The 12,109-nt window shown below is 34.2% G+C and overlaps 1 protein-coding gene across 6 annotated transcripts in view; it reads right to left on the bottom strand.

Annotated features, from left to right (window-relative positions):
• Window positions 1-12,109, bottom strand: part of MTF2 (metal response element binding transcription factor 2) — a 55,889-nt gene that overhangs the window by 36,119 nt on the left and 7,661 nt on the right. Inside the window, exon 1 of one of the 6 annotated variants that reach the window (XM_064488721.1) lies at window positions 10,978-11,221. The exons of the other annotated variants lie outside the window; for them this stretch is intronic. Coding sequence (XP_064344791.1) covers window positions 10,978-11,015 — 38 coding nt within the window. The 5' untranslated portion in view covers window positions 11,016-11,221. Of the gene's footprint in view, window positions 1-10,977; window positions 11,222-12,109 lie in introns of those variants that run through there. 6 annotated transcript variants of the gene reach the window in all.

Here is a 12,109-nt window from a genome sequence, read left to right as displayed (position 1 = left end):
ATTAAGAACAAAGGAAAAATTGAGAATAACTCCCAGGTTTTCAACTTGGGAAACCAAAAAAAATGGCATGAGAAAAATTAGGAGGAAAAACAGTAGCAAGATTAAATTATCTATGTTTCATCCAAGAAAGGATGTCTGTTAGACAAAATATTTATAAACACTGACCATATACAGAGCCATAAAACAAGTCTCAACAAATTTCAAGCTAACTACAATGGTATAAAACTAAAAAAAATCAATAAAAAATTTAACTTAAAGTTTAAAAATCAAGACATACTTCTAAATAAACCATGGGACAAAGAAGCAATAATCATAATGGAAAATATCAAGCATTTTGAATTGAACAATTACAAAAATACCATATATTAAAACTTTTAGGATGTAGCTAAAGCAGTACTTAGGTAAGTCTTAAAATTAACTATATTAGAAAAGAAAAAAATTAAGGAAATTGTTTTATTCAAGTGATGGGCAAAAGAATCCTCTAAGAAAAGGAGTCACCACAGAAATAGATAACCAATAGAGAAAACTATCATAAAAAAACAAGTAAAGACAACTAAGAAAAAGCATAAAATAGTGTATCAGATGTACCTAATAGGTTAGGTAAAATGAGTAATAAAAACTGTTAACAATTTCAAAGTCACCAATGATCACTGAGCTTAAATGTCAGACCATATGGGGTTCAGAAGTAAAGACTGGAAGGCTGAGTTTAGCTTACTCTTTCTAAAAGCTTAGCTCTTCATGAAGGTTAAAGGACTTTTCAAGGTGGGAAAAATTTGAGCATTAATACAAGCTATTGGTTACAAGAATGAAGAAGTTGTTGAAATTAGATTATTTACTAACCATAAATATTCATATTCTAAAAAACCTATTGTTACTTTCATACACTGATGAGTAAGTCTGAATCTTCTGTGTCAAACATATTAAAAGCAGAATCAATTTTCTAGAAACTTATGACCTAATCATTCCAAACAAATGGAATTTGCATTTCAAATTACAAGTGAAAGAAAATACGTGGCTTATCACTATGTCTCTAAAACTTTATATAGTATCCAGCACAAGGGAGGTAATTAATTATCTCTTGAATAAATTAATAAAAGCCTATACTCAACCAATACACATACTAGTAAATAAAACCTCCATCCATCAGGCAAACAGCACTATCCTATGCATGCACACATTCTACTACACAAAAAGTAAAAACTCTTTTTAAACTGCACTTAATTTCATTTCACTTGAAGACTGAAACTAAAAGCAGAGGCAAATTCTCCACCCCAACCTCAGGTTTGGCCTGTACCCTCTAGAATTAAAAATAGTTTAGCCACCTAACAGGTCAGGCAATGACAGAAGTGTTTACAGTTTCAATGAGTGTGGCTTTGGCTCTCTTCATGAAATTATATAAAATACATTTAAATACCGTAAAATTTAGGATAAAGTATCAGTTTAATAGAAAACTTTTTCTTTTAATTGAAGCATAGTCAGTTTACAATGTTGTGTCAATTTCTGGTGTACAGCATAATAGTTCAGTCATACATATACATACATATATTTGTTTTCATATTCTTTTTCACTACAGGTTACTACAAGATATTGAAGTTCCCTGTGCTATACAGTATAAACTTGTTGCTTATAGGTTTTTGTGAGGAATCCTCCTGTATTTCAAAGCGAGAGAAAACTCTGCCACAGTTCAGTAGGTGTTCCGTGCAATTCAATGGGTCTATAGATATAATTCTTGGTCTATTTGTGGAAGAGGGCGAGCTGTGAGTCCCTCTACTCCGCCATCTCGGCACTTTCCCAAAACTTCTGTATGTTCAGGCTTTTGCAAGTGTGTAATATTTTGTGATCACAAAAAGATTTTTTAAACTATTTAAAAAGATCATAACTTTAAGAAAATTGTAAATGACACAGAATTTCACAATGACATTTTAGTATTTGCTAATAATATTAGTTTGCAGATCCCTGATGATACACTGGTTGTGAGATGATTAGTTATCATGCAATATGCAACAGACAGTAGGTAACCACAGATATAGAACACCGAAACCAATAATGCTATTAATGTACATAAAAACCATAGATAACTATGAGTTAAGTATAAATATTCATTCATGTTCAAGTCCAAAACTGGTAAGGTTGATTGCAATACGTAAATGAAACTCCACTAGCAATACAGGCAAAAATGAACGGATTGGAAAGTTCAGAATTTTCATTACAATCCTGCAGAATTTGGTCCTAAGGCCAAATAGAACTGAGGTATTCTTGCTGCAAGCCACTAACTCTGCCCTACAGTTAAAAAGGTACAATTCCAAAAAGCATGAACAGGATCTTGGGTAGCTGAATAGATTTTAAAGGGCTTGAAAACACCTTCACCTTACTATAGTGTTTAACTTTCTCAAGAGCATTCACATCTCATTTTCTCCTAATAACGATGCCATAAGATAGGAAAGGGAGACTATTTCCTTTAACAAGTAAGAAACCCGTAACTCAGAAATAAAATCATTTCCTTGAAGTTCTGAAGAAAGTCACACTGTCTTTGAAACAAAGTTATTCTAGATATCTGTCATTTTAGATCTCAATTATGAACTGAAGTCACAAAATACCCTGGGAAGGCCAAGAACATTTTCAGACTTAACAAATGGTGAAATCAGGTCATTCACTGCCACTAACAAGCCTCTTGTCCATAGTATATTTAGCCACAAGGCTTTTACAAGCCTAATTTACCAGTGATGAAATGCCTTTCTGGAGATGCTTCAACTTGGATGTTAAGTTTCCTGGGATAGGAATAGCTGGCTGGCCCTGATTCTGACACAATAAAAAGCTCAAAGACAACTGTCTCTAGTTTACTCTTTCAAGCCTCTGCATTTAAGAGTCTCATACCGATAAATACAAAAGGATTTTATAAATAGTTCAAACACAAACAAAACTGGGACATTAGGCTATTTATGAGACTGAAAATGCTACAAATAGTTAGTGTTCTCCTCCCATAGAGTATTACATCTTTGCATCTCAAGATCTAGCCATACACGTCTCCTTTCAATTCTTCAAAGCAAAGATCTTTCTCACCCTGACATTCATACATATTGTGCCGAATCTCAAAAGCCTGCCCCAACTCCTCCACTCTTTGAATAGCTGATTCTATTAAGTAATTACGTGACAATAGTCACCCTCTAAAATATTCTCTATCAGAGAATTCTTGTTCTTTAAAGTACATATTATAACATAATTAATTTTTCTAAATTCTTTATTTTTAAAATTGCCAAATATAATCAAAATATAATAATCATTAGTATACTCTTCACCTAGATTCACCAATTAATATTTCACATTTTTCTCTCCCTCTTTCACACACATACACACTTTTTTTGCTGATCCATTTGAAAGATACAGATACTATGACACGCCATCAGTAAATGCCAGCATGTACGCCCTTAAAACAATGATCTTTCTCTTATATAGCCACAAGGCCATTATCATACCCAGCAAATTTAACATTAATAGCATCGCCTGATGTACAGTACAAATTCTCCTATCTGACACAAAAATGTTCTTTAAAGCTTTTTTTAGAATCTAGGATCTAGTCAAGGTTCACTCATTGCATTTGTCATGTATCTTTTGTCTCCTTTAGTCTTAACTGTATCCTTGTTGTTTTCTTGTTCAGTTTTGTATTTTTAACCCAGGACATTTTTTCAACTCAGCTGTCTTGGTAGCATGCTACGCATTCTGGATGTATCTTGTTCACTCAAGATTAAAGTCAGGTTAAACAGTTTTAATAAAAACACTATGTAAGTGATATTGTGTGTTTACTTGTTTACTGTGTGTATGTCTGTGTCTTCCTTCCCACTCCCTCCTCCAAAATATGGCATACTCCACAAAAAGAGTGAAAATGTCCATGATGTTCCACAATGCATCTCTAGCATCTAAGACTACACTCTACATATAAGGTACTCAATAATATTTGTTGAACAAATAAGAAAATGAATTCTCCACAGCACATAGCACCGAAGTACAGTACTTTTTTCAGGATGAGTACCCAACAGCTGTTGGGTTGCTGACACATGATTAAGTCATGCTGAGTTGTTGATGTTAACTTGTAATTAAGAGGTAATGTCATTAGGATCCAAAACTATATTATGATGAGAATGTTTTGAAATTTAGTATAAATGTACTTTTAGTACTAGGTAAGTGTTCTTAACCAGAGCTGCATAAACTACTCTTCTGTCTAATGGACAGTCTATGAACTGCTATCAAAAAGACCTCAGGAAAAAAAAAAGTCCTCAGACTGTCATTAGAGGGGTACAAGTGTCCATAAAGGCACTCTAGGTGCTGTAATTAGACATACATACTAAGTTATTAACACACACCAAAAAAAAAAACAAACCACTTTTAAAAAACACTGTAATCATTTCTGCTTTGTATACACCTTCAGAAAGAGGAACTTGATGGCAGGTCTACTGGGGTGCTCAATTCCTTCACTCAAAAGGTAGAGTCTTACTCCAGAGAAAACAGAAGCTACAAACATTAAATTCCTCAACTTTCTCCTCATCCCTTTCCCCCTAAACCTATCCACAAAAGCAAGTACCTAATTTGCTTCTCCAAGAAGGTCATACCTCTTCTCTCTAGTATTAGAGATCTGACATTGAGAATCTCATTTTATTAATTATTTCCTTTATTTTAAATCTACAATTCTTCTTGGTGTAAATCTGCCATAACCAAAATCAAATTAAAAACAAACAAAACAACAAAAGTCTTTACAAATTATATCTCCATTTTTCTTTCTTTTCACTAATAAACTTGAAAAAAATCACATTCCACTTAATCCAAAGCAAGCTGACAGTTCTGATTACTTTTTAAGTTGCGTCAGACCTCCAAATGACCAAATACCAGACAATGCTCTAATTTCAGTTTTCATTGTACCCAAATCTTTACATAGTAATTGATGAAGATGACCTACTGCTTGAAATTCACCTCTCTTAGTTTCTGAGATAACCCTCACCGCTAGTACATGACTCTTCTCCCTCCATCTGACTTTTCCTGTACTGATTCTTCCTCCTTTGCCAACTCTTTAAATGGTGGAATTGCCTAGGGTTCCCTCTTCTTGTTCTACATATTTTGCTTGTCCTATATAGTCATGTTCTTATGGTTCATCTAATTTTTGTCAGCTGACAATTTTGAAATCTTTTATCTCTGGCCCCATCCTATCTCACAAGATTCAGACCCTTATTTCCAACTGCCCACTAGACATCTCAAACTGGATTTGCCTAGCACCTTTAACTTAACAAAACTAACATTTTCTTCAAATTCCTCCCCTTTCTCCAGTACTCCTTATCTCAGTTAATACCATCACTATCTGATCATCTCTCAACCTAGAAATTTGTTATTCTTGATTTCTCCTTCTTCCCTAACCAAATATTCACCAACCCTGCTGATTCCTCCTTAAAGACCACCTCTCAAATATTGCCTAAAACCACTGCCTTATTTCAAGTCATTAACAGCTCTCATCTGCACTATTACCACAGACTCCTAACTGATCTTCTTGCCACTAACCCCATTGCTTATTTAATGCACTTTCAGTTTGCAGTAAGGAAACTGTTTTAACCACTCACTCCTTTGCTTAAAGAGCTTCAATGGGCCCTATGCCTAAAGAAGTCATTAACTATAGGACATACAATTTTCACATCTTAACTCTATGAAATGCAGGTCAGTCTTACAACTAATGGTATCTTCTAATCACTAAGAAGCCAAGCAGCAGCAGCAAAGCACCCCTCACAGCCAATGCATGTGCACACACTAAGAGCACCAGCATCATAGTACAAAGAATGGGTATTAGGAGCCACTGGGGAGAAAATATTAAAGAAAATACTGAGGCATCTTTTAAACCTCCAGAAAAACAAATGATTTTAGAAGAAGTTGGGGTACACAGCTGGTTTCCTTAAGTGAGAATCAGGAAAAGACGTGCTCTACTTAACTATAAACCTGCAACACAGCCCAACACCAATTTTTATACAATTATTTTAATTCTTACATAGATTAATTTAAGAAATACTGTCACCAATATTCATGGTGGCACCAAATTGATACTGAGGGAAAACTATGCTATAAAACTCAAGTAGTGATTTAGAATACACACATAAAAAAAATCAGAACTAATAAATCAGTTCAGCAAGATTGCAGACACAAGATTTACAAAATCAGTGGCATTTCTATAACCTAGCAATGAACAATGAGAAAATGAAACAGAAAAAATTCCATTTGCAATAGCACCAAAAAAACAAACTACTTGAGAATAAATTTAACAAAAAAGTGGATGGCTTGTACACTGAAAACTACACAACAAAGAATCAAATCAGACCTACATGATTGGAAAGACATCCCATGTTCATAGATGTTAACATGGTTAAGATGGCAGTATTTCCCAAAGTGATCTACAAATGCAATGCAATATTCACCAATATCCCAGCTGCCTTTTTTGCAGAAGTTGACAGACTGAGCCTAAAATTCACATAAAGCAAGGAACCCCAAATACCCAAAAAACCTTGAAAAAGAACAACAAAACCAGTGTAAGCACTTCCTAATTTTAGAACTTAAAGCAACAGTAATCAAGACCTTATGATACAAGCGTAAGGACACATAGATTGATGGAATGAAATTGAGAGTCCAGAAATAAACCCTTACATTTATGGTAAACTGAGCTTTGAAAACACTGTCAAAACAATTCCATGGGGAAAGAAGAGTTTTTTGAACCAATGGTTCTGGGGAACTGGTATTCACATGTGAAAGACTAAAGCTGGACACCTACCTCACACCATATACAAAAATTAACTCAAAATGTGTCATAGAATAAATGTAGTAGCTAAAACTATGTAATTCTCAGAAAAAAAGCATAGGAGTAAATCTTTGTGATCTTGTGTTACGCAACAGTTTCTTAAATATGACACAAAAAACATAAGCAAAAATAAAAAAAGAAAAAGGGATAAATTAAACTTCATCAAAATTTAAAACTTTTGTGCTTCAAAGGACACCATCAAGTGAAAAGACAACCCACAGAAAAGGAGAAAGTAAATGCAAATCATAACTCTGATAAGGGACTTGTATCCAAAATACATGAAGAACACTTAAAACTCAACAATAAAAAGACAAATAATCCAATTTTTTTAAAAATAGGCAAAGGACCTGAATAGACATTCTTCAAAGAAGGTATACAAAAGGCCAATAACTACAGGAAAAAGATGCTCAACATATTAGGCATCAGGATAATGGAAATCAAAACCACACTGAGATACCACTGCACACCCACTAGAATGTTTACAATCAAAATGACAGACAAGCACAGGCAAGGATGTGGAGAAACTGGAAGCCTTGTAGTTCCAGGTGAGGTTGTAAAAGAGTGCAGGATCTCTGGAAAACGTTTGGCACTTCCTCAAAATGTTAAACCCAGAGGCATTAGCTGTCCCAGCAATCCCACTCCTAGATACGTGCCCAAGAGAAACTAACACTCATGTCCACACAAACCCTATACATGAATGTTCACAGCAGTATTATTCAGAATAGCTAAAAAGTGGGAAAAAACCAAATGTCCATCAACTGATGGATAAACAAAATGGAGTACATCCATACAATGAGATACATTTCAGTCATGAATAGGAATGAAGTGCTGATACATGCTACAGCATGAATGTACCCTGAAAGCATTATGCTAAGTGAAAGAGCCAGACACCGAAGGCAATAAAATACCTGAGTGTGCTTATAAGAAATGTCCAGGATAGGTAAAATGTAAACACACAAAGTAGATTCGTGGCAGTCAGGAGCTAGAGGTGGAGGAGGGGGAAATGGAGGATGAATGGTAATTAGAATGGGGTTTCTTCTGGGCGTAATGAAATGTTCTAAAATTTGATAGCAGTGATGATTCCACACTATATGAATTAAAAAAAGACACTGAATTATACACTTTAAAAGGGTGAAATATAATGGCATATGAAGTATCTCAATAAAACTTATTTTTTAAAGTGATTCAAAACAAGCAAATTTTTAACAGGAAGAAGTCATGGGAATACCTTAACCCAATATACTTTATACTTCCCTTTTTATTTTTATACAAGAATGACAGATAATAAAAAGCTGTTTTTCAATCAGCATAAAGTAAAAATTCTGCACAAGCACCATGTTCTAGCTTAATTAATAGGGATTTTTCTCTCTTAGTGATATATCAAATAATAGCACATCTTCCAATTGTTGGCATCTGATATTTGATGAAATACAAAGAGTTGTAATAAATATCTTGGCAGGAAAAGGCATTTTTCATTTTATGTAATTATTTTGGTGTGTATTAAAAATTCTTTTAACCCTAAACTGATAGGTATTAGAATAAAGCTAAATGAGTTAAAGTTAATATAAAGAAAACCATTTAATAAATAATAATGAAGATATTCAGATATGGCAAGAAATAGTTTTGGTAACAAAATTAAGTTTAGGAAAACACATTGGTCAAACGAATAAAGTCTAAATCCCTTCCAAATATAAAATGCTTTCACAAGTTAAATTCTCATACAACCCTCATTCCCACTCCCCAATATTCTAATCACGGCAATTATTATTTCTCATTATTCTTGTGAGATGAAGCTGTCAAGAATCAGACCATAAAGGATTTACCTGTCATGTTTGGAACTTACAAAGAGTACAAGCTTCTCAGTATCCACAGGGTATTGGTTCCACCCCCATCCCCTTTCCCCTTACCCTCTGGATACCAAAATCGAAGGACGCTCAAGTCCCTTATATAAAATGGTATAGTATTTGCATATAACCTATTTTCCCATATACTTTAAGTCATCTCTAGATTATTTATAATATCAAATACAATGTATATGTTATGTAAATACTTGCTGCCAATGCAAGGCAAATTCAGGTTCTGCTTTTTGAAACTTTTTGGAATTTTTTTCCTGTATATTTTCAATCTGAGGTTGGTTTAATCCATGAACACAGAACCCCACAGATATGTGGGCCAACTGTATTTCTTCGTCTTTTTTTTCCACCTTGGCCCAATGCTCCTGAAAATCCCACTAATTTTATTTCTACTCCCTTTCCCCCTTTCACTGAGGGGAGGAAGGGGCTATTTTTAAATATATCTCCCCATGACCTGAGATGCCGTCATTCTTGAGTGGCATCTCAAGGATTGCCTGCCTCCTCTACATCTAACCATCATTGGTATGACTTGCAGCTGGCCCTGGGAGCAAAGGAAGGAAAAAAACTGAGGGTTCACCTCACAAGAAAAGCTTCTGAAAAGAACTAAGAAGGGTGAATGAGTGCTGGTGTCCTAAAGTAAAGCCTTTCACATTCTGGCATCAAGAGAATCAAAAAGGAGCTAGCACCCCACATTTCATCCTAAATTAAAGCCTGCCTTGCCAGGTACCCAAGCAAGCCTCCTAATTTAACACAAATTGAAAAACTACAATATAAAAGGCAAAGCCCAAGAAAACAGACTCCAAACAAAACAATCCAGGGAACAGGTGAGAACTTAAAGTCTAATTAGAATAAAAAGAAAGAAAATCAAGGATATGTTGCATCCAAAAATTGAAAATATGACGATGTAAAAAATGAACAAAGTCCAAGAATGAGCTCCTTGAAATTAAAAATATGATTCAGAAAACCTTAACCAAATTGAAAAAATTAGTCAACGAAAATGTCCCCAGATTATTTGTGGGAGCAGGTAAATGATCAAAGAAATGGAAATATAAAAAGAGGCCTTCAACAAAGAGAGAATACATAGGACAAAAAAAATTTTTTTGATCCATGTATACATTTTCATTTCCAAAAATTAGGTCTGCTTTGCATACCGCTCTGTAACATGCCCTTTTAAAAATTTAATATATTAGGAACATCTTTCTACATCTAGAAACACAGCTTCATAGCATCTTTTTATTTATTTTTGCTAGTTAATGTTTATTTTCCATTGAGATATGATTGACATAACACTATATTAGTTTCAGATATACATGATTTGATATTTGTATATATTGTGAAATGATAATAAAAGTCTAGTTAACATCAGTTAGCACTAAGTCTACTTAACAGTAAGTCTAGTAAACACCAGTCACCAGTTCTAATTTTTTTTTCTTGTGATGACAACTTCTAAGATCTATTCTTGGGGGAAGGGAAATTGCTCAGTAGTAGAGTGCATGCTTAGCATGTATGCATTCCTGGGTTCAATTCCCAGTATCTCCATTAAAAAAAATAATAATTTTAAAAAAAAGACCTACTCTCTTAGCAACTTTCATATATGCAATATGGTATTATTAACTACAGTTACTATGCTGTAGATTACATCCCCATGACTTTATTTTATAACTGGAAGTTTGTATCTTTTGACCCCCTCCACTCATTTTGTCCAACCCACACCCACACCCCACAACTCTGGCAACCATCAATCTATCATGTATCTCTGAGCTTGCTTTTTGTTGTTCTTGTTTTAGACTCCACATATAATGAGATCATTTCTCTGATTTATTTCACTTCGCATAATGCCCTAGAGGTCCATCCATCATGCTGTCAGAAACTGCAAGATGTCATTCTTTTTTTTTAATGGCTGAAAAATATTTTGTTACACACACACACACACACACACACACACACACACACACACACACATATACACACACACCCCTCATTATCTTTATCCTTTCATCCATTGATAAGACACTCAGGTTGCTTCCATGTCTTAGCTATTATAAATAATGCTGCAATGAATATAGGAGGTATATTGTATATACAGTTAACCCTTGAACAACTTGGGGGTTAGGGGTGCCAATCAACCCCCACTCCCACTGTATTACATAATCAAAAATCTGAGTGCTGTTTATCTCTGCCTCAAAAACAAAGGAACTTACACCAGAAATAGACACAACATTGTAAACTGACTATACCTCAATAAAAAAAATCAGAAATTAAAAAAATAAAAAGCAAAAACAAAAGAACTGATAAATGACTCACCCAAGGTCAAGAAGCTTTAACATTCTGGGTAGAATCATGACTCAAATTCTAGTTCTTTTGATTCCACATATTGAGAACTCTAATCAAACACAAACTTTTCCTCACACTTAGTTAATTTAAAGATCTGTAAAATAAAAATACAGGCACTATATTTACTGGAAAAATCCACATATATAGGTGGACCCACACAGTTCAAACCTGTGTTGTTCAAGTCAACTCTATATCTTTTTGAGTTAGTGTTTCCATTTTCTGGAAATAAATATCCAGAAATGGAATTGCTGAATCATATGTTATTTCTATTTTTAATTTTATGAGGAACCTCCATACTGTTTTTCATACTGGCTGCACCAATTTACATTCCCACCAAGGAATATAAAGTGTACAAGAGTTCTCTTTCTCTACATCCTCACCAACACTTGTTATTTCTTGTCTTTTTGGTAATAGCCTACCTAACAGATATGAGGGAATATTATTTTTTAAATAATAATGAAAGAAAATTTCCCAAGGCTGAAAGGAGATAGAAATTTTCAAAATGATAGGACTTTCAAAGTACTTATTTTCAAAAACCCCAAATTTGCATTAAACTGCATAACACTGAAAACAGAAGACTCCATAAGCTTCCAAAAAGAAAAATCATTACCTACAAAATAATGAGAATCAGACTTAGACTTAAGAGCAACACTAGATTCTAGAAGACAATGGACTGCCTCAAAATTGTGTAGAAAAATAAAGTTCAAGCTAGAATTCCATACCAACCAAACAAAACTTGAAAAAAATGAAGGTATATAAAATAAATAAGATCTCAAGCCATGATTTGAGGCTCTGGCTCTAGCAAAATGAGAAACTATCCTCCAAGAAAGAAAAAATGTGGGATGCAGGAAACAACACACCCAACCCAAGACAGCCACATAGAGAAGTCTCATAAGTCAGCCATGAAAAAAAATCTAGAGAGCAACCAGTCTGGATTAGAGAGGGGGGAAGAGAGGGGAGAGGGTTCCAGAGAGAGGTGTTTGAGGAAAAAAGGAGGATTTAACAGACTAGACAGTATGAGACACCAGAAAAATTTATAGTAAAACAAAGGCAGATAAAACATGAAAAAGCGTTAGAAATTTTAAGGGAAAAAAATGTTACA

Source organism: Camelus dromedarius, chromosome 9 (genome assembly GCF_036321535.1).
Source record: "Camelus dromedarius isolate mCamDro1 chromosome 9, mCamDro1.pat, whole genome shotgun sequence".
Lineage (NCBI taxonomy): Eukaryota > Metazoa > Chordata > Mammalia > Artiodactyla > Camelidae > Camelus > Camelus dromedarius.
The sequence above is the reverse complement of the archived record's forward strand: the minus strand, read 5'-3'. Positions and strand labels throughout refer to the sequence as shown.